This window comes from Catharus ustulatus, chromosome 6 (assembly GCF_009819885.2).
Source record: "Catharus ustulatus isolate bCatUst1 chromosome 6, bCatUst1.pri.v2, whole genome shotgun sequence".
NCBI classification, from domain to species: Eukaryota; Metazoa; Chordata; class Aves; order Passeriformes; family Turdidae; genus Catharus; species Catharus ustulatus.
Genome location: NC_046226.1, coordinates 63411621 through 63435603, shown reverse-complemented (window position 1 = coordinate 63435603; position 23983 = coordinate 63411621). Strand labels below are relative to the sequence as shown.

Below are 23983 nucleotides of genomic sequence, written 5' to 3'. Positions count from 1 at the left end.
CTCAGTGGGGTCCACGCAGACTGTCCCGCCGATCCCCTTCCCCGGACTGCGGGCGGAGGGACAGACACCGGCTCCGCGCCCGCCCTTCGCCGCCTCGGGCACGGCGTTACCGCCTCTCCCCACCCCGCCCGCCATTCCCTCGGCTTCCACTGCGCGGCAATCCAGGCCGGGCCGGGCCGGGCCGGGCCACGCCGCTGGGTGCCCGCCCCCAGCCGCCGCAGCCGGCGGGCTGGCAGCTCGGAGGCTGCTCTCCGCCAGGATGGTTCACCATTCGGGCTCCATCCAGTGCTTTCGACAGCAGAAAGGTCAGTACGAATGCCGCTATCCCTATGGCGGGCATTGAGAGGCCCCGCCCCTCCGCCCGCTCTGCGGGTGCACACGGAGGGGACACGCCGCGGTGTCCGTGCGGTATCGCCCCGTGGGGGCCAGGTGCGTTTTGTATGGGTGCCTACACTCCTGCCCGTGGGCGTTCGCATGCGGGCTGTAGCCCGTATCCTGCTCTGGAGGCGCGCTGATGCTAAAGGATGCTTTGCTGGGTGTCAAATAATGCGGTGTAGCGGAGCAGAGGAAGCCCGGTGCCGTGCAGTGGGCCGGGCCGGGCCGAGCCGAGCCGAGCCGTACCGCGCACCTTCCCCCGCCCCAGCTGCCAGCTGCCGGGGGCCGAATGGCCCGGGTCCGGCTTCGCCCCACGTCGGCCCCGCCTCGCCTAAGTTTTTCTGCCGGAAAGTCTGCTTCGGTTCTCAGCTGTTGTACAGGTGAATCTAAAGATGCCTGTATGCGTGATGCAGATTGGTCGTTCACCCTTTGCAGTTCACTGCAGTTGTTACTAGCTTTGTTTTGGGTTTTAGTCTTCATATCATGCTGTTATCCAAGTACAAATGTAGAAGAAGAATATTAGCTGTAATTATGAGCAGGGCTCTGATGTTACAAGTGCAGTTTCAATCTGTGTGTTGCGTTGTTTTTTCGTCTGGGATTTTAATTGCCGAACAGAAACTGTTTGCTAGTGAGCAAATATAAAGGTGAATTTCCAGTTGTGATTACAATCACTATAAAACCTGTATTGTGTTCGTGTTAGAAAAAGGATAATTCTTTCAATGAACTTTATTTTTTCTTGCTCATGGAACCAATATTTTCCTGTATTTTTTCTCTCTAATTCCGCTTTGATGGATCAGACGAACCAAGATTTCTGTCACTTTGTTCTCTTTCAGTCTTTGACAAACTTTTTTTTTTTAAAATTCTTATAGTGCAGTATGACATGAATTATGATAGGAAATGGTATTCTTTATACATAAATCATGAGGTAACTTACTGGATTTTGCCTCCTTCAAATTCTTCCCTTTGACTGGTTAGTTGAAAATAAATAATTCAAAGCACTTTTTCCATTCTGATAATCCCATAATTAATTTAATTCTTTGTTATAGAGGTTTTGCATTTAATGCCAGTCTTGTGTGCAGTAATGACTGGTGCTGTCCCAGACTGTAAAAAGTCTAATTTAGTCAGGTTCAAAGGTAATTAAATAGTATTAAATAGTATATTTATTCAACTGTCAAGTCTATGTTTATAAAAGTAGTTGAAACCTTGAAGCCACAGTGTTAGTCCTTACTTTTTCATAAGACTTACATTATGGCTTACATTAGAGCAATGATTAGAAACCTCCAGAATCATCAAGACCCTTGAGAAAAAATGCCGCTGTTCTGTAATAATCTTTAAAAAACCCACCCCAAAACTATGTTGAACTATGTTCAGGTTCTTTGACTTGTGATTTATGAAACTCTGTTTCCACAAGTCATAAAACTTTATAAAAACCAAGTGAATTTTGCCAGTTACTTTTTGAGAAAATTATTGTTCTCATCTCCTTATTCCTGAAGAAATCCTGATTAAGCTACCTTGCCAGTCAGGCTTTGGAAAAGAGAGAATGCTTTTATGGAGCTATGTAACCTGTACAGTATTGACTAACATGACTCAAACTTCTCAAATGCAATGTGCTTTTTACGAAATGTACCTGAGTTCAGTCAGTTTTTCTCAGCCTAAAGCTTTTAAGAATGGAGGTGGACAGCATGAAATCTTGATCAAAATGCTACAGCAAAACTAAGCAAACATGAATTGTAATCAAGGACTCATCATCTTATCATGAGTTACTGAGAAGAAGCTGAGCTTCTGGTACTCTGAAGTTCATAGACGCTGATCTCAGAAGCAAAAAATATTGTGTCTTTTTTTCTTTTAATGTAGTACTTTTTATCAGTCTTTATTTAAATTTAATATTTTGTTTACTGTAGTTTCTAACTTACTGTTTCTGAACTTTTGACTAAATGTATTGTTTGTTTTCCAGCTGTTTACAAAATACTGCCCCAAATTCCCCTTCCTTACAGAATCAGTGGTAATCTTCATGAAATGGCCAAATGCCCATATAACAGCTGTGCCTTGTATGCTTCACTTGCATTAAGACCAAGATTCATTTTTTTTTGGGGGGGGGCATTGAAAGGGCGTTATTTTTATGTGAATTCTTGGTCATATAGGAAAAATATACGTCAGCAAGTCTCATAGTTCCTGCAAACAAATAGAAAATAAAATAAAATAAATTTTAAATAATTTCAGTTTTCTTCAGAAACAGAATCTACCTATTGTCAGGTAACATAATATTTAAATTCGGTAAAGAGGAGTAACTTTTAAAATGGGAAATAGAATGGGGTAGAGAGCATTTCTTTTGTCTTACCTACTCTGAGCACGTTGTTCTAGCTGAAAAGTTGTGGTTTCAGTACCAAAGCTGTTTTTACAAGGTTTGGAAGAATAAGAAGACTAGCTTCTCCAGACTCTTGGGTGTCTAGGAGCCTTCAACAGGAAGGAGAAAATAAAGAAAGAAAAAAAAAAATATCCTGAGGATTTGTTACTGTTTGGAATGTAGGTGTTGCTTTTCTTTAATTTATCTTTCCCTTCTTGACAGAGTGAGGAGGTGTTCAGAGTAGGAGGCTGCTGCCATCATTTTGTCTTGCTCTTTGTTCAAATTGTGTATGCAGAGTGAAACCCTCAGTTTCAAAACCTCAGTAGAGCTCAATATAGTGTTATAAAAAGACACAGAGAGGGTTGAAAAAATGAATCTCATTCTTCTTCACAATACTTGTTCTTCTACTTTTGTCCAAAGATAATGTCTTTCGAGAAGGACAGTGTCCTAGAGGTAATCTGTGCTCTGCACAGCAGTGTGTTAGATCTGTTTAGCCATCTGTATAGTATTTTGTGGCTATTTTTAACCTCTGCTTTGGCAGAAATGGGTTTTTCTGAAATTAATTTCCTCAGTAATATTCTTAGACAAAAAACATATTAGTAAATATATACCTTTATACTTTTTACTTTTTCAAAAGGTCATACAACCTATGGCCTCTGAGGAATTGTCCAAGGAAAGGGAAAGAAATATTTATTATTTACTAGCTTCTTCCCAGCCATCCTTTACAAAAGAATAATCTTCTTCCTTAGAGATTAATATGCAGACAATATATACTGTATATTACTGCATATACTTCTTTAATATAAAGGTTTGTTTAAAACTAATAAGTAATTAATAGTTATTCTTAAAGGAAAAATAAGATAATGTTGGTAAGAGCAAAGATAATCTCTACAGTAATTTGTAGTTTAATAATTCCAGGGAAAGATAGCTAGTTAGGAATCATAGTCTTTTACATGTAGGACATAAAAATATACTGTGGTCTTATGGAAGATTTTGTGTTTTCCATAATAGGTGTGGGGGCAGGTGCTAAGCAATTGCTTGTTTTATTAGGGGACTCTACTGAAAACTTATATTCTTTGGAAGGAAAGGCACCCTAATTTGCAATAGGCTCTTGGTAGGTGGGTTTGAATAAACCTGAGTTTAAGGTGCTGGTCAAGGTAATTACTATGCTTAAAATTTTAAATGTCTAGGACTTTTATCCTGATATACAAACTACAATTTCCTACATACTTTTCTGGGTGCTTTTATTGACTAGTGTTGTTTTTTAAATACCTCTATCAAAGCTTTTTAATGAAGGAGTTCAGTGCTGGGAAAAAGAAAATGTTTGTGCTTTAAAACTGAGTTGCTTTCATCTTGGTGTATGAGATTTGAGAATGTGGACTGCAGATTGAAATCCAGTGGCTAACTTGGAGTGCTTCTCATGTTTCTGTCAAGGAGTTCAATGTTCTTTGTTCAATGACACAGGAAGTAGTTCATCGACTTCACTACACATTAAGTCTTTGAGAGTACTGATTTAGCCTCTTAGGGGATTTATCTTGGAAAAGTTTGAATTGAGACTTCTGAAGAAATCAAGGATCTACATAAAAGATGTATTTCTATATGTATTCCAATTCTCATCTGCCAAATATTTACTTTTATTTTATATATTTATAATTGTAGTGTGATTTAGAGGGATTGAGGATTGGCTTGAGAATCTCTAACAGCTCTGCCTTCACAGGGTAACTTGTTGCTTCATTGACTTTTTTGTTAAATTACTTTGAGAACCGCTTTTGTTGTAGAGTAGAGCTTTCTGTTACTGTTGCTTTACTCTGATTTTAAGATCATAATGGCCTGCATTCTTTATAAAACAACTTGTGAAATTGATTTGCACTTCTTGTGAATTTAAATAAGTATTTGTAAACATCACATTTTATATTGCTCCAGAGTTTTCAGTATTCAGGAACTCGGACTTGTGATTAAGAATCTCATGGAGACTTCCCCCAAGGATGTTTGGTGCTTCTGTGGCATGAGTGAACCTAGTAAACTTAATAATTCAAAAAGACTGCTGAAAATGGAATTCTGTCACACAAAAAATTATGAGAGAATGTTACCCTTTGCCGCTGTTCTCCAGAGTAGAAAGGCCAAGTTTTCATGTCAGTGTGAGTAATGCAATTCTTTTGGCCTCAGCTCTTTGGTTTTCATTCCAAAGAGCACTAACAGATACAGAAAATTTCAAAGCCATACTCATCTTTACTCTGAAAGCTGAGAGCAGTGCAGCTGTTAATACAGTTACTTAAAACAATACTATATTTCCACAGTGTTACTTAAAATGTTTTTTTCAGAGCACTGAAAGGCAAGGTCCAATGTTTAATAAGGCTATATTTGCTCTTACTTACTTGCTTGATACAACTGTTCAACCCAGGATGCACTCCATCTTTTTCAATCAGACACTTTTGAAGGGCCCATAATAGGTCTTTTTATTCCAGGTTATACTGTTGTGGGTTGTAACTTCAAAAAAATAAAGAACTTTTTGAAAATAATCACTAAATATGACATATTAAACCTTATATTATGCAGGTGCATGAGTGCTGTACAAAAAAGTTTTTTTTTTTTTTTTTAACTGAATGAATATTTTAAATGAGAAAGCTAAGGATATCAGAAAATTTTGGGATGTTGCATAACTCTATCTGGCTACACATGATGATGCTGTGATTAGATGTTTGGGCATTAACTTCCTGCATTCTGTTTTAAGTATAGCATCTGTGGACAAACTAGTATCTGTGGACAAACCTTCCACAGTTTTTCAAAATTTCTTGAATAAGGACCTGTGAAAATAACCCTTGCCACCACTCATTTTCTTTAGAACCCTTGTCAGTTGTATTTCATTGACTATCACCACTAAATTGCGAGTTCCTGATCTGCTTTCATATTTTGGTTTATTTATTCTGCTTTTTGTCATTTTTGAGGTCTGCTAAATGAGTATGAGAAATGAAACAGCCCTGTCAGTTTATATTCTGTTGTAGTAGTATTTTGAAGATATCGGTTTTTGTTGAAAAGTTTTGCAGCAAAATCAGCACTAGTCGACATATTTTATGATTAGAGGTATTTTAAAGTTCCAACAACTATGAAAAATTGAAACACTGCCTTAGCTAACAGTACCAAGAACCTTGCATTACAGTTAATGCAGATGGCTAAGTAGTAACTGGGAAAATAATAATAATAATCATAACAATAAAAATAAAAAAACTATCTGTATTTTAAACATAGTGTGATAGCAGAAAGTGGATATGCTAAATTCACAAGTTTATTGATCAACATGAAGATTACTTGTTTTCTGCTTTGGCCGGTCTAAGCTGAAGAGAGTGTATGTATTGTCTTGAGTCAAACATGCAATGACATTTGCAGAAAGCATTATATATGTGGTTACCCAGATTAAAATATTTTATCAAACTTGTTCTGTAGTTAGGTCAGTTCTATATATTCTACAGTCTGTGTTACAGTAGATTATTTATCAGAGACAGGTGTACTCAAAACCAAACTGCAGTGTACAGCAATATACTTTAACAACTGTGAGCTACAATTAAAGCAAATTCATACTTTTTTCTCAGAAAGAGAGTCTGAGTTGTCCTCAATTTGAGTTATCATCTCTCTTGTAAGGGCTTTTAGCCAGTGCAGTTACTTAAGGGAGGAGCTGTTCATTTGTCTGACTGGTGAGGTCACAGTTTGATTCACAGTATGTTAAAGTATTTAAGTGAGGTTTTGGAGAAACTGATACCTTAAGTTTTCCTTTTGGATATGTCTAACATCAGGCAAATAGTGACATCTATTATGTAACTGTTTGATCTGCTTAAAGGTAGGATCTTCTGAGTGGGGAAAAAAGATGCAGTGAAAGCATGCTGAGTTAGATTCCATCTGCAACTTAGGAAAAGGAAGTGTAGTTTGAAGACTATCTGCAGAAATCCCTTTTGAACAACAAATTGTCACTGTTCATTGATTTCACTGTTTTGATTGATTTCCTTAGCAACAACATAGGACAAAGCCACATATGCTTTGTTGCTTCTTGTCTGTTGTTCTTACTGGATTCCTGTGTGGCACCCTAGAACAAGAAGGATGCTCTCACTAAGGAACTCAGAGCTCACTCAAACCTGTGTTGAAAAATTTTAAAGTATATCACAGTTACACAAGCGTTGTAGCTAGTCACATATGCTCCAGATATCTCCTGAGATGATGGCAAGCTCTGAAGTTAGAATATGTTTGAAATATCATATTCTATTCTCTGTCTGATTCAGTATAATTAATCTTGCTCAAAAATTTCCTTACTCGTTACTGTTTGCTTAGTAGTTTCATTAGTATGTCTTTATAATCCAGAAGGTCTAATATGTATAGTCTCTGTATGTATAGTCTCTGTATTCTCTTATCTTTCTGGTTCTTTATACTAAATGGAGTTTGTGCTTTTCATGAATTAATTTTCCTGAAGCATTAGTTTTGGGTTTTTTTTTTTGTTTTTTTTTTTTTTTTTTTTTTTTTTGGGAAGTCTGTTTTTAGCTATGGGCCATTTTGTTGTCTGGTTTAAAGAACAGGTGTCTGCCAAGGAAGGTGGAAACCTCTCTTGGAATGGAAACCCTTCCCTCCAAACCATTGTAACTTTGAAATTACAGGATTTTCAAGAAAAGCTATAGGAAAAGGAATAACAGTCCTTTACTGTATATTTATGTGTAACAAGGCAAACAAACAGAGCCACAAAACCAGTACCAGCCCTCCCTCAGCCACAGGCTCTTTCCCCTTCGGTGCAGTTCCAGGCACAGCTGGCAGGGGCGCTGCTGGCTCCCAGCTGGGTGGGGCAGGTGCGATGATTCCCCCATGCCAGCAGGGGGCGCTGTGGCGCGAGCTCGGCCACCTTTCTGCATCATGACCCCTTCTGTGGGGAGTGGCGAGCGCAGCTGGTGGGAGAGAAATAAAAGGGAATTCCTCAACAGGCCCACAGGCTGCCTCTCCAGGTAGTGAAACAGGCTGTAGTCAGAACCTCGGAGCAGCAGCTAGAACAGCAGAGGCAGGCACACTTGCGGTGGTAAACGGCAGTGTAGCAGAAACTCCACAGCCATAGCAAGATTCTGGAGATGTCCTGGTAGGCTCAGGGTGTTGGGTTAAAGTGTGGCGGCAAACCCAGAACAGTGGCAGAAAACAGTGGGGATGGGCAGCAGCAGCTCGGCTGGGAGATGTTCCCTCAGAAGGGTAGAGGATTTTTCCCTGAGACACCTGAGTGCATGGTGAGGGTCCTTGCCAGTGAGATCGAGTGTTAAAGAAAGGTCCCAGTTTGACAGCCACTCTTCTGAGCAAAGGCTCACCCATGGTGGGAGGAGCAGTAAAGGCAAGTTCTCCCTGTGGAAGCAACAACTTGAATGTTCCCTTCTGGTCCCAAGAGTGAGAGAGAGCAAGGACCAGAGCCCAGACCACTCACTCTCCATCCAAAATCTTCCAGTCTCTCTGCACTTGTCCAGAGAAAGCCCCCCAGCTAGGAGTGCAGCCAGCTGCACCATTCCCCCTTCTCCTCCCAAACACGTCCTTTGCCTCTTATGTATCAGCTGTTCCCATCTCTTAGGCAACAAATGGGAGAAATTTCCCTACAAGAATGAAAAAAAAAAAAAAAGAAAAATACCTAACCTCTAACACAGTCCTTTAGCTTCCATTTTGGTGTGGTTGTTTTAAAACTTATGAAACAGTGAAAATGTTGGGAGAAAGTAGGCACTTCTGTTTCCAGCACTTTTGATTGAGTTGAGAGATTATAGGTAGGAATTTTTAAAACACACACACAAAAAGTTAAAAAATATCCAGATATAGACAGGTGTGTATTGATGAATAGTAGATAAGTAGATGGATAAAACAATAGCAGGTAGTGAAAGCAGTCTGCATATTGGGTGGATTCTCTGTGTAAGCAGCACTCCTTAGTTGGTCATGCTGAAGTGGGACTGTACACTGGGGATTTCCGGTATCACAACAGAACCCTCTTTACCATGACAACCATGTCAGCAGCACCAGCTTCATCACTAAGTATTGATTCCAAAGTCACTTGCTAAAAGAAAGGGGACAAAGTAACTTGGAGTGACAGTTAAAATTTTGAAGAAGGTGGTACTGTGGGTGTGCATATGCATGCATAGAGCCAAACACTTAGGTGAAAGAAATTCAGTACCATCTGAATCCCAAATCTATAGGTCTGAATGTTCTTCAGAGGCTGGTTCTTTCAGTTGACCTATTGTGCTGGTTTTGTATTAATTGAATTTTGGTGAGGAGGGAATGAGCCCAGCCAAGGAAGTGATGTTTTCAGAGAAGCTGTTAACAGCTTCCTTCATGCCTGGCAAAACCAATTGCTGACTGGCTTTGAAAAAAAAGCAAGGATTTTCCAAGTAACATGTTTCTATTATAAGCAGATGGTGTTCATTCAACAAGCATGGCTCTCACTATTGTGAAATGCCTTGATACACAGAGTTCCGTAAAAAAAGGAGAAGGACTTTCAGCAACTTAAATAGTCTAGAGAAATGAATGAATGAATGAATGAATGAATGAATGAATGAATGAATGAATTAATTAATTAATTAACGATAAAAGTTTAAACATGTTCCTGTTAATAATTCACACTGTCAGGGTATTCAGGACTTTGAAGTTCCTGTTTCAGAAATCCAGAATCTAAATAAAACAGAAAAATAGCATGGAAAACCAGCCTGATATAAAAAAGTAGTTCTCATTTCTGCTGTCCTTCCTGAAGTGTGATTGGACTCAAAGGTATTTCATGGTGATTGAACTGGTAATTATATTAAGCATACTTTAGCTTAAATAAAACTTTGCCATAAATGTTTAGTCAGTGTAGTCTGCACAGAAGCCCCATATACCTCACTGATAACAGTAAGATCACAATGAATGCGTTGGAGATTCTGGTTGGATTTACTCTTATGAATTATGCTTTTATTAGCTATGAATAAGAAAGGATGTCTCCTGTATCTCATTAGCAAAGGTAAATAGTGGATGAAGAGGAATTAGCAAGATTACTTTAGTCATGCTCCAAAATAATGAGGAGAACAGGCTATCAAGGTGAGAATAGTACTTCCAAGTTTTTACCCTGATCTTTATCTCCTGGTCTATCAGAGGTTTGTCCATATCTGAGGTGTGAAACAAACACCTTTTAGGATTTTACTTTGAATTAAATATAATGTGTTGGTAGGGAATAATCAAAACTTTCTCTTCTTTTGTGGCATCAGAAAGGAGTGTCTACAACTTTTTATTACTTTATATTGTAGGAAATCTCAAAATAAACCTGAGATTGACTTGTATTCAAGCTGAGGCATAAAAAAAATTGAAATATGCATTCATAAATGCTTGTACTTTAATTGAAGGGTTTTCTTTAGAGAGAAAAATAATTTTTCATGTAATGGTGACAAGGATCTGTTCATCAGTCTGACTGGACTGTTTTCCATCTTGGTTGGCACTTGCAGATTTTTGTTCAATTTTGACACATTGGTTCTGGAATGTTATCTTAGGGGCCTACTAAGTAGTTCATGTATAGTTCATATATAATCTATTAGACATTATTAATTTCATACCTATGGCCATCATATGTATTTTCTGTCTGTCTTTTCTGCCTAAGCAGAAGGAACCCAAATTTCTTGCAGCTTGTAATGGAAAGAAGGCAAAGCAAGGCATCAAGTCATGGATAAAACTGGTTATTCAGCATTTTTTACCTTTAACAAGGGAAAACAGTAAAGAGAGAAGGGCTTTCAAAAGAACTACCCCTTTATTTTTGAAAAGCATTTATACCAGTGCTAAACTCTGTCTGAGGCTTTCCAATTTCCTTTTCAACTTTCCAGTATTTTGTGTAGAAGACTATGCTATTAGGAGCAGCGTGTGACAGGTATGTGTTATTTGGTGCTTCTTGGAGCCCTTTCATGGGCATCTGAAGAGGCAGGGAGGGAATAAGTGGCTAAAAAGAAGGTCAAATTTTTGTAAATTCGAATATGTGGATGTGTTGTATATATGAAGCTGTTTCTTGTACTGCACTCATCTGGTGATCCTTTGCGTGACACTAGAGGCTTAAAATAGCCCATTTCTATGTGGTTATGAGATCTTTAGTTCATTTCCAGCATACTTGTCAAGCTGCTAAATGTCCATTTATATTTTATATATCTGGTATATGTGTCCATAGTTTAGAAAAAGGAAGCAGTTATCAGTGCAAAGATGATAGCCTCAAACCACCACTCTTACAATAATTATGTGAACATTAACATGCAAAAAGAAATGATGACAGCTAAATTCAAATCGGAAGCTTTGTCCAGAACATTTAGTAGATTTCTTCAAGAATATCCTCAAAGTGTATACTTTCATGAAAAATAGATTCAGTTAGACTTTTAGTTTACTTTAGCCTCTTGTATCTTCATTAGGGAAATTTCCTCTTATTTTTTTCTCTCCCGTTTTGAAATGCACTGTTTTCTGGAGGTGAAGGACTGGAGGGGAGAGGGGCAACACCATTTTGTTGCTACTATTGTCATTAGTTTTTTACTGATTGTTTGGTGATTATTTAATAGTTTCCACTAACAATTGTGTATTAGTGTGGTTTTGACTATGTGGTGTCTTTCCTATGCTGTTTTGCTTTTGTCAGGAAAAATAATCCATGATGTCAGAGGTTTATGTCCAAAAAGGAGACAGAGGAGTTCTGTAACTTTATTTGAATAAAGAGAGAGGCCATGGGCATTACCTGTAGGGTCTCTCAAATTGTTAGAGGACGCAGCCTTTTTATCCTAATTTCCTGGTCTCATTTCCCTCTCTCTTCCCTCACTTTAGAGATACAGACTTCCTGAATCACCTAATACAGACCCTGTTCTAATGTGAATGCCCCCCTTCTTTTTCTTTATGTCTCTGTTCTTTTTCTCTTTAAGTCCAGGAATTTAGCATGGCCTCGGGTAAGTCTGTTTCAATTAGTGTAATTCCTGTGGAATTTATATTTCCCCCCCATTGCTTCTTTCACCTGTCGGTATCTGGCTTTATCTACCAGCAGGTCCTCAGTTTGTTTGTAAAGACACCTCCCTCTCATTCCTTTCACTTTTCATTTCATGTCTTCATTTTTTTTTTTGGTCATGACGTATCTTCTGTAGAAATAAGGTTTTCCTCACTGATTCAGTTGAAATATCGTTTTATACTTTGCTAAGTCACTAAAATATACTTCTTCTTAATAATGGAATATGAATATTGGATGACAATACATTTTATGCTGCTCAATAATTGCTGAATTTCATGGTTTGACATTGGCCAAACGCCAGGTATCCATGAAAGTCATTCGCTTACTTTCTTCTGCTACAATTCAGCAGAGGAGAGGGGAAAAAAGATTAATGAAGGGCTCATGAGTTGAGATAAGGACTGGGAGAAAACATTCTAAGGGAAAAATAGATTCAAATTTAAAGGTGTAAAGTAAATTTATTATTAACAGAGTCAGAGGAGGATAATGAGAAGTAAAATAAGCCTTTAAAACACCTTTTTTCCCTCTAGCCCGTCTTTTTTTCCTATCAACAGTGTGGGGAGATGGTGTGGGGGCTCTTGGTCAGTTCATCACTCGAGATCTTCTGTTCACTCAGAGAGAGGAGTCTTTTCTCTGCTATGCCGTGGAATCCCTCCCATGGGCAAACAGTCTTCCCAAAACTGTTGTGGTGAGAACTTGTGGTCAACCCTGGGGTGAAGTCTTTTAAGGCTAGGCCACTTTAGTTTGGAAGCGTGGGTGCTCTCTATCTCTGTCTCTCTCTCTATTCTGGGCTGTCAATAGATTACAGCTTTCTCTGACACCCATCCGCTCCAGTGTGAGCTCTTTTCTCGTGGGCTGATATTCTTGATGAAATCTATGAAATGTTCTGGACAAAGCAGCTGATTTGAATTCAGCTGTCATAATTTCTTTCTGCATGTTAATGCTTACATAATTATTGTTAGTGGATCTCTGAATCACCTGTGGACTTCCTGCATTACAGCACGACCGTTTACTTCACCACTCCTCACTATGGCTTGCAGGGTAATTTTGGCTCCAATGCTCGGAGCACCTCCTCCTCCTCTTTCTTTGCCACTGACCTTGGTGCTGCCATCTTGTTTTTCCCTCACATGTCCTCAATTCCTCATCTTCTCTGACTAGAAGACAAACTTCTGCTCGTAGGTCCACTGCCAACAGGTTCTACTAATTCAAAGGTTCTTGCAGGATCCTACAGCGCCGAGAGGTCCAGGTTCCACATCGGGGAGTCACCCGCCTGTTTTCACTCTTGCCTGTGTGGCCCTGCCACTACCTCAGGGGCACAGGCATGGTTACTGTGGTGCTGATGCTATTTAATGCCTATCTTCATGAAGGGCAATGAAAAGGAAGAGCCACTGCTGTCACTCCTGCTCTTTTGTTGTGGTATGGGTAGCTAGGGGAGGCCAGGCAGGCAAAGCTTGCCACGGACCATGAAATGGTGGTGACCGTGGCAGTTTATCACCGCAGGCCACGCTGGCTGTGGTGCTCCTCCCACCCCAGGGAAAAACTGCACTCACTATGTTTTGATTTTCTTCTTAAATATGTCATCGCAGAGGCATTACCAGCTTCTCTAATTGGGCTGGCAGGATGTCCATCTTCAGAGCCATCAGGGACTGGCTCTGTCGGACATGGTGGAAGCTTCCAACAGTTGCTCACAGAAGCTACCCCTGTGCCCCCTCTCCCCTGCTACCAGAAAATCAGACCGTGCCAAATCAGCATGCTGAGTTACCATTTCTGTGAATTTTTATTTTTTTTTTAAATTCTTGCTAAAACTAATCAGGTAGCAGATCAAGACTTGTATTACTATTACAAACTTTCTGCAAGTAATTCTGGATGTTGCTGGACACATGAGCTTCTAGAGGTGTTGAAAAAAGTAGTTAATTATACCTTACTAATAAGACTTTATTTTTTGAAATTTTTTTCCTAAGAATTGGTATCAGGAATGCTGATAAGATTGTAACTGCATATGATGTTTTGTATTCTAAGAAGTGAGCCAAAGTAACAGAACAGTATAATTTTAGGGTTTTGTTTTGCCTGCAGATTGTCTGAATTTTAAAATTACTTAACTCTGGTGGTCCAGTTCTCTTCAGATTTGTAAAATATGCTTTTATTTTTCATTTTTCAATGAAAATACACAATAAAAAAATACGTAAGAATCTGACCAAAATTTGCCGTTCATTTATAGTAGTGAAAAAGAATCTGAAGTTACTGATAATCTCCCGTTTTCCCCCTGTGTTGTTTTTTCCTTTTTTTTTGTATTAGTCCAATAATCTGGGTGTCTAATAAGTAAATACTCGATCATGCTGCATTACAGAAGCAGATGGAGACTGAAATACTGATGGTTCCTATCCAAGAGCCTGAACTGAAGGGAGGAAAGGTCTGGGGGAAGAGAGGCTTTAGAGACTGGGAAAGGGCAGATCTAATCCTGCTAGTTATATCTATGGTAACAATTTTTCCCAATGCAGGAAAAAATACTACTGTTCAGAATAGTAAATAACACTCATAAAGGCCATATGTGAAGTTATTCTACAAAATACTTTCGTTTTATGATCCTCTTATCTTTTTATTTTTCTACTAGTTTAATGCAAATTTGCTTTGTCAAGTTTTTTATAAAATTGTGTTGGAGGTTAGAATTTGCATCAATTCCAGTTCATGAAAAGGGAGGTCTTGAGGATGGCATTAGGGAGTATGTGACAATTTCATAAGGAACATAGTTGTTTCACTGTCTCATGATTGTATGTTCTAAATGGATGTATGATACAAAGTCACTATGGTGCAAAGCACAAATAGTGCTTTTTTAACGCTGGAAGTCATGCATAAATTCAGTTCGTAATGGTGGGAAACTGATTATTCTACATAAAGTGCAATTTCTCTTTCTTGGTAAGCAGGTGGTTTTTGCATCCAGTTGCCATCTTGCTGTATTTGGAAGCTGTTGTTTCTTTGAGAGTAGCTGGAGTTGGAGTATTGAATGCTTCTGTAACTGCAGAGGTCACACATTCTTTTCTATGGTCAAGTTTTTTGGCATGGGCATTCACATTTTTAATAGAAAAGTGCAGGAAAACAAGCACTTCTCAATAGATTACTTAGGTAAACCTATGGTTGTAGAGAAACAGCTCAGAGTTCCCATTTCTTCAGTTCTATAAAACCTTTATATTTTTAAGCCTTATCTTCAAAATGAATTTGCATATATACTATTAAACTCAAAAATTTGACACTTGAACAGTAAAATGTCCCTTATAAACACTATCAGTATAAAGAGATCATCTGCCTTATCAGCTTGCAGTATTAATCTTACAGATATAGGAAGTTAAGCTTTGTAGTTTGAGAGGTGGAACTTCCAATATAAGCCACCATGAATATGCTGGATGTCTGACTAGCACAAGTAAGTTTCTTTCAGGAGGCTCTTTAAAAGTGGGTATGGCTGTCTCCATTACTTTCCATCTTATATTTCCTTTTTTCTTTTCTCCGCTAGTTTGCAGGATTTTTTAGATTAATATTTGACAATTTTTGACTTCTTATTGTCCATTCTGTTCCCATATTTTGAAACTTCATCATGAATGAATAAAAAAATCTTCTGTCTTCATTCTGCTGTACTTGCTCTATTAGCTTAACTTGTTACTCTTTCTTACTCTGAGGAAAGCTTCCAGAGCTTTTTAAGAAACTAGGTCAGAATATGTCTCTGGAGACATCTAGACTAAAACTACTCCAAACAACCCAACTTTGAAACTAGGTCAGATTGCTCAGGGCCTTATCCAGTCAGGTTTTGAAAATCTGTTCCATAGTCCTGTCCGTTGTTGTGTTTCAGCACTCTCTCTGACATTAATTGTTCCCTTATGACTAGTTGAAAATTTCTACATTGGATCTTCTGACGGTTTTTAGTTGTCTTTTTCTTGGGCATCTATATTTCTCTCCCTTCTCTCTGTAATTCCCTTTTTAAGGTAGTGGAGTTATCTTCAGAGTGGCCTGGATGTGCAGATAAGTACAGTAATTTCATGATTACAAGCCGCACTGACTATAAGCCGCATCTCCAGGTGTTGGCAACATTTTGTTCTTTGTCCATAAATAAGCCACACCTGATTATAAGCCGCTCTGTCGTTCGCAGCGAGGACCCACATGCAACAAAGTTGCCAAGTAGTAACAGAATCACGGGATCTTGGGGTTTACTGGCTCGGCTCTGGCCTGCAGGCTCAGCACGCTCGGGGCTGCCGATGGGGCTGGGTGGCCCAGCTCGGCAGGGCCGCTCAGCGGGACCGCTTGGGGCCGGCCGCCGCTGCCACCGGGCTTACTCGCCCCGACCTGGCGCTGCCCTGCAGTGGCAGGTGGGGATGGAGCCTACCGGCACCCACGGCGGCAGCGGCAGGTGGGGATGGAGCCTGCTGGCACCCACGGCGGCGGCGGCAGGAGGGGAAGGAGCCCCCACGTTCCCGCAGTGGTAGGCGGGGGCGGAGCCTGCCCGCTCCTGCGGCGACGGCTGCAGGCGGGGACGGGAGCCCCCCGCTTCCCCCCGGGCTGCAGGGATGGCAGCACGGAGCCCCCCACCTCTACCCTGAGCCACAGGGATGGCAGCATGGAGCTCCCCGCCTCTGCCCCTGGCTGCAGGGATGGCAGCGCAGAGCCCTCACCTTGCCCCTGCCCCCCGCTGCCGGCACTAAGCCCGCCTGCACCCACCGCGCAACAGAGTAACCAATTTGTAACAATCGTGTAATCCCGGGTTTTACTGGCGGGTACTCAGCTCAGCACCTCGGCTGCACTTCCGGGGTTGGAAATTTCAGAATTTTTCTCATATTAGCTGCTTCTGAGTGTAAGCCGCATTTCCGGGGTGGGAGCAAAATTTTAGTCAAAATGTTGCGGCTTATAATCATGAAATTACTTAGACTGCTTTGGTAGCTGCTTCACCTGCTGCTTTTCCTGTTCCATACCCTTTAACTTCTTAACCATCGTTGTAAACCTCCATTGGAGTGCCTTCAGTATGTTGAGGTGTCCTGTACAGAGATGATACTGAAATCGTCCGGAAAATGAGCTTTCTAACACAATTTGAAGCATTATAAAGCATTCTTTGTCAGCACTGGACATGTTAGGAGGCTGTCTCCTTTAACCTAATGTATGTGACAAGACTTTCCAACACGGTATTATCTATCATAATCATATATATTCATTACAATGTACCTCCTAGCTAATACATAAAGATCACTTTCCTATTGATTTGCATGCATCTGCCTCCTGCTGGAAGTCCTTATATGGCCCTGGAGGCTCCTCTAGAGAGGTCTCTGATGATTATATTCACGGAATACTTTGATATTAGAGGCAGCCTTTACTTGAACCTTGTTCTTTGGGCATGTGCTATTGCTTCTTGTTGCATAACTCGCCAAAAAACCCACTGTAGTTCTCTTGATCTGTTTTTCTACTGATTCCAGCTATATCTGGCATTCTGTGTGCGTACTTTTATCTTTTTTTGATAGTTAGTCTTGAAACTCTGTTCAGCAACTTCAGGGCAACTGAAAATTTATATTCTCTATGTTATTTGCCTGGAGCAACCCAAAGCTGGATCCTCTTTGAGATGTGGCTGCAGGAGAGACAACTAGGAGAGCAGTAATCTCTTCCTTTGACCTCCTTGCTTCACACTTGTCAAAGCAGCTCAAGAAGGAATCAGCCTTTGTTTCTGCAAGGGCTCCACTGCTGACACCACTGTTGAGAAGTGCAGTGCCGAATATTATAGCAAATACCAGTGCCATGAATTTAAATGCCAATAAATTACAGTAATTTCACGAATGCAAGCCGCAGCAATTTGACAAAAATTTTGGCGGAAACCCGGAAGTGCGGCTAATAGTCGGGGGCGGCTAATATGTGAATAATTTTCTGACATTTACAACCCCAGACGTGCCAGCCAGAGTGCCAAGCCAAGCACCTGCCAGTAAAAGCTGGCATTTCGCAATTGTTACAGTGTTACCGTGTTGCCCTGGCTCCCTGCAGGCAGCACCGGGGGGTGGGGAGAGAGGCGGGAGAGCTCTCTTCTTCCCTCCTCTGCCACAGCCCAGGGGAAGAGGGCGGGGGGCGCCGTGATTGCCGTGGCCCGGGGAGGACGCGGGGGGGGCGCCGCCGTTGCCACGGCTCCGGGAGCCGACGGGAGCCCTGTGCAGCCATTGCTGCAACCCGGGGAGGACGGGGGGGGGGCCGCGCTGTCATTGCCGCGGCCCGGGGAGCCAACGAGGGGGGGCGCCGCCGTTGCCGCGGCTCCGGGAGCCGACGGAAGCCCTGCGCGGCCATTGCCGCGGCCCGGGGAGGGGGGGGGAAGTGCGCGCCGCCATTGCCGCGGCCCGGGGAGGATGGGGGAAGTGCGCGCCGCCATTGCCGCGTCTCGGGGAGCCGACGGGAGCCCTGCGCAGCCATTGCTGTGGCCCGGGGAGGCGGGTGGAAGCGCGCGTCGCCATTGCCACGTCTCGGGGAGCCGACGGGAGCCCCGCGCAGCCATTGCTGCGGCCCGGGGAGGAGGCGGGGTGCTTTGTCTGCGCCCGCCGCCGGCGCCACGGGCGCGGGAAAACTCCGTCCCCGCCCGCCGCCGCTGCCGTAGGAGCGGGGGAAGCTCCGTCCCTGCCTGCCACCACCGGGCAGCGCCGACCCGGGGTGACCGAGCCCAGTGGCAGCGGCAGCCGGCCCCGAGCGGCAGCACCGGGCTGGGCCACCTGGCCCCGTCAGCGGCCCCTAGTGGGCCGAGCCTGCACAGCCTTAGCTCAGCCAGTAAACGCCACCCTCCCGCGGTTCTGTTACTAATTGCACGCGGGTCCTCGCTGCGAACGACAGAGCGGCTTATATTCGGGTGCGGCTTATCTATGGACAAAAACCGAAATATTTGCCAACACCCAGAGATGCGGCTTATACTCAGTGCGGCTTGTATTCGTGAATTTACTGTAAATTGTTTTTTGGTTTCACCAGTGAAGTGAGGAAGAAACTGTTCAAAAGAAGCATGCATTTCGTTGTCAGTTGGTGTGAATGATGAATGGTTTGGCTGCTGAAGTGATTAACGATTGTCTTGAGAAGCAAAAACTTGTGAAGTATTTGAATAGGTAACAGTTCATCTATGAAATTTTGATTTCAAGGCTCCAAATACTGAATGCCTGCTAATCTGGAATTCTGACTGTAAATGGAAGATTTTTTAGGCATAGATGCCTCAAAGAAGGACAGATTGCCAAGTGTAGATGAGCTGTGGTATTTTAATTTTCTTTTACCCCAACATACTGAATGAATTGGGCCTAAAAAGCTACCATCAATAAAACAGCTATAATCAAGTACAGTAATTTCATGACTATAAGGCGCACCCTTTTGACTAAAATTTTTGCCCGAACCCGTAAGTGCGCCTTATAGTCCGATGCGTCTTATATATGGGCAAAAGTTGGAAATTTGCCAACCCAGAAGTGCGAGCCGCGGGGGAAGCCGGCAGGGCCGCGGCTGCCGGGTGGAGGTGGGGCCATGGGGCCGGGGCTGCTGCGTGCAGAAGGGCCCGGGGACCTGCGGCGCCCCTCCTGCCGGGTACAGGCAGGCCCCAGCAGGCATGCCCCGGTCCCGTGGAGGCAGGGCTGAGCAGTGGCAGGCCTGCCCCGGCCCCGGGGAGGCAGGGGCCGAGCAGCGGCGGGCATAGCTTGGCCCCGGGGAGGCGGGGCCGAGCAGCGGTGGGCATAGCCCAGTCCCGGGGAGGCGGCATGGAGCGGCGGTGGGCATAGCCCGGCCCCGGGGAGGCAGGGCCAAGCAGCAGCGGGTGTGCCCCGGCCCCAGGGAGGCTTCACGAAGTGGCGGCGGGCATGCCCCGGCCCTGGGGAGGCTGCACGGTGCGGCAACAGGCATAGCCTGGCCCCAGGGAGGCTGCATGGAGCAGCGGCGGGCATAGCCTGGCCCCAGGGAGGCATGCCCGAGCAGTGGCAGGCATAGTCTGGCCCTGCCGGGTACAGGCAGACCGGGGGGCCCATGGCTGCCGGGTTGAGGCGGGGCCTCGGCCAGCAACCGTGCAGGGGGAACTGGGGGCAGATCCTTGCTGCAAAAAAAAGAGTGCACCTTATAGTCCGGTGCACCTTATATTATCTACAAAGTTGCAAATTTTGCCGACTCCCGGGGGGTGCACCTTATAGTCCGGTGTGCCTTATGGTCGTGAAATTACTGTAATGTGCCCTATTAGTAGAAAAACAAAAAGAGAATAAATCTTCACAATCTTCAACCTTCCTAAAGCAACCTTTCAAAGGGCTTTTTTTTTTTTATTTTTTTATTTATTTTTTATTTTTTTTGTTGTCAGGGCTGAAAAAGGCACTAATGGAAGACTTTTCCATCAGTGTGACAATTTGTCACTCAGGAATGAGACTTGTCGTGGTGATTTCAGTGCTTCAGAAAACTCAGTTCTTAGGGCAAGTGCGCCACCTTCCTGGAGTGAAATATGGAAATGTGCAGAGTTTACAGAGAGAGCTTTGGAAAAAGTTGAAGGCAACTGAATGTACTAAAGAGGACTAGTTACACTGAACAAAAGCAGTTGATGAGCCTCAAGAGGTGTGAGTATGTGTCTGTAACCATGATTGTTTACCGTGGTGTGCAAACCAAGATGATGCAGGTGTCTTTAGATGCAAGGCAAAATTGCCTACTAAAGCTTTCCACAAGAAATGTGTTTCATGGGCTTTTTTGCTTTTCCCCCAAATATTTTATTTGCCATGTTTCCTGTTTTTTTTTTAAAGTTTATCTTTTAAATTAATTAACTAAAAACTGTAAGCACTAGTAAACCATTCTATTAGTTTCTATGACTCACACCCAGGATTCAGATCACTTAAGAGTTATTAAATCCAACATTTAAAGGATTTAATTTAATAAATTTAATGGATTTAAAAAAATAAATCCAACATTTAATGTATGAAATGACTTTCCAAATCACATGTGTAACAGCCGTTGTTATGACAGTGATTCAGTGAAGGCAGAGAATATCTTACATCTACTTCGAAATTCTATTTATTGAGCATTCAGAAATAAATCTGCTTATCTTCATTCAGGGATCATTCTGTCCTCTGGTCCTGATTGCAGATCTCCAAGAAAATTCCAGTACTTTAAATGTGAGCTTTCTTGGCACTGCTTGTTCCAATCTTGTTTGACTTAAAAAACTTAAAAGATGGCTAAGTGTAAGTGATTTTTCATCCAGCCATTTTTTTTTCTAGCAAAAAGAGGAGCTTTTAAGAAGTTAAAATTTTAGTGTAGCAGCACACTGAAGTCTTTTTTTTTTGATGTTTTTACGTTAGAAGTTCTTTAACTTGAAAATAGAAGCAAATTATTTTTTCAATTTAAATAAAATAATTTTCAGACAAAAATGGGTGATTTCCATTATTCATGTGTATCAGAAAAAGCAGACTTTAGATCAGTTGAAGGAAATATGTAATTTTATTTCAGTCTAGTTGCAATATACAACATACGTAACATTATTCATAGCCTAGTTCTAAATGGCAATGTTCTAAATTGTCAGAGCTGTAGAATAGAAAGTTGATCTTTTGCAACTGCCTCACTAAAATTTTGTATTAATATTATAGGAAAGCATGGTGCTTCTGATTTGTTTTAAGACGATGTTCTTGTAAGGTTGGTGTTTTCTCTGGTAACATAGGTAATATTTATTTTCATTGTCATCACTGGCTATGCTTCAGTAACTAGTCTGTCAAGAAAGTAATTAAAATGAACAGTTCCTGTGATAGAGTGTTTCTGATGATAATGTGCAAAGGTTTTCTATCAGGAAAATGTAATTCCCTTAGTATCTTGAAACAAGTTTTGAAATCCAGTGTAGAAAGATTATGGAGACAGCTAGAATCATTGCAGCAGCAGATGTTTAATCTCTTGTCTTTTTGCAAATGTCAAGTAAGATTAATTTTTTATTTTATCTGAAGGTGAATTTAAGCAGTTGGTCAGATTTAGTATTATGATGTTAATTCATTATCAAGGTTGAAAATCCATTTGGTGAATTGATTCGTTTGAGAAATTTTGGGGTTTTTTAAAATGGTGTAAGTAGAAATACAGCTCTTACTGGAAGGCAGATTTACAACCACTGTCCAAATTTCATATGATAAGGCAAATTAATTGCTTTTACATAAAAGAAAGAAAAATAGGACAAAGAATAGAGATTCTATCATTTTTTTTCCTTCTAGAATGTATTCTTGTTTCTTTTGCTGTTTTACCTGAAGGAATATGAAAGCAGAATTGTGGGTACAGCTGCAGAGCTTGCAGCTGAAGCCAAGAAAAAATACAGAAGTTTCACAGTAGCAAAGGAATGTTTCTATTGAATTGCATCATAACAAGCACTTTGTAAAAAGTTAATTTGTTCCTTGTTTATGATGGTCAAACTCTAAAACACTTTTTTCAACAGGGAATACGTAGAAGGTGTTCTTCAAACTCCTGTCATTCCTTTGTCTCTCCCTTGTGTAATAGGATATTGTTCCTTTTCTTTTTTCTTTATTTCTTTCTTTTCCCTCTTGTCTTTTAGGCAAAGAAAATTTACCCAAATGTCTTAGGCATGAAAAATAATTGTTCTGTAGAACCAATTGCTGATTCATTTTTAATTGGTTGCTATTTGATTTTGATTTATAGGTATATAGCTCTGCTTATTCTTTAGGATAACCATTTCTCTTGCATTCTTTTCACACTTTTGGAGTATAAGTTAATAAATCTCTCTCTTACAATTCAAGCACTGAAATCATTGTCTATCCTTGTCTCCCTCTTCACTGTTTGGAAGTAGAGTTAAATCTTTGCTATATTTGGAGAGGTTGTATTCTGTTTGTGTTTAGCATGTTGTTAATAACATTTCAAATGCAAGAGGATTTCCTTTCCGCAAGTTTATAGTATAACATATTTTTGTTAGAACAAATTAATATACAAATAAATGATTTGTTGTCTCAGATTTCCTCCTGCTCCTCACAAATTTTATGACTGTTCTTCAAAATATTAGTTTAGGATTTATCAAAACGGAAGGAAACTTTGAGCAGTATTATAATAATAATAATAGTCATAATATGTTTGTGAGAATGAGCTACTTTCTTGTCTGACACTTTAATTCCATACAGTACTACAATTTCATAAAAATTCACAGATACTCATTTTACTGGAATCCTCTTTATAGGTTACTTCTAGAATGTAAATTTCCCCACTCTACTTCATTTGTATACCTCTGGATACCAGAGAAAAAAAACATGCCTTAGCTTAACCTGGTACCATGATTACCCAGTCTGCATACATAATTTTTGCTTCCCCATTAATTTACTTGTATTGAAATAGGACAAAGATGCCTCAGAAACAGAGAAGGGTTTAATTTTCTGAAAGGTGAAGCTTTGCTTTACTCCAATAATGAATCTATACCCTGCCTTAAGCATACTAGATAGCACGACTTGTATACCTTCCTCTATTTTTTTGTTTTGTTTTAGAGAAACATTAAGAATTATCAATGATTATGAAATTTTATAACTGTAATGTTAAATGATTCATTTGATACCATAATGAGATCATTAGAGATGTCCATCTTAAAATTTTCCTGTCAAAAGAGGAGGGTGACAAATTTCTTTATTGAGAATGTGGTCAAACACTTGAGGAGGCTTCCTAGAAAGGTGACCAATGCCTCAGGCCTATCAGTTTTTAAGAGGCATTTGGACAGTGCCTTTCATGACATTCTTTAACTTTTGGCCAGCCCTGAAGTGGTCAGGTAGTGGTCACACAAGATGATCGCTGTAGGCCCCTTCAAACTGAAATTATTCTATTTTTCCATTCCATTATAATCTAACCTATGTTTTTTTTCTTTTCGTGAGACAAAGGAGCTCTTCCCAGCTCACTTCTCTCTGGCAGTGACAATTTTCTAGATGTTGAAACATATAGTATTAACCAAGAAATTTGATACTCTTTCATAATGCCCAAGGCATTGCTCTTTCTTGTAATGCTGAAGCAGAATGTGCCAATCAACCATCATCTTTAAACTGCTTTTAGTTTACTGATGTCCTGGTGATACCAAAATCATCCAAGGAATAAACTTTCTAACACAATTTGAATATTAGAAAGCAGGCATTCTTTATTACAGCACTGGACACATTAAAATAATATCTCCTCTAATTGAATGTGTGTCATGAAACTTTACAACAAGGTATTTACTCTATCATGATCATAATTCATTACAACATGCTTTGTAGCTAATATTAAGCATCACTTCTCCATGAAACTACACAGTAACTGGTGAAAACACAGCTCTGCAGCTGCCTTTCCATTTGCCT

The 23983-nt window shown here is 41.0% G+C and overlaps 1 protein-coding gene across 2 annotated transcripts in view; it reads left to right on the top strand.

Moving 5' to 3' along the window:
• The first annotated feature begins 194 nt into the window (after positions 1–194).
• The window catches only part of ANO3 (anoctamin 3), a 157077-nt gene continuing 133288 nt past the window's right edge, over positions 195–23983 (top strand). The window contains exon 1 of one of the 2 annotated variants that reach the window (XM_033062351.2): positions 195–305. In XM_033062351.2, coding sequence (XP_032918242.1) covers positions 260–305 — 46 coding nt within the window. In that variant the 5' untranslated portion in view covers positions 195–259. Of the gene's footprint in view, positions 306–609; positions 756–23983 lie in introns of those variants that run through there. The other variant, XM_033062350.2, reaches the window with a different exon arrangement.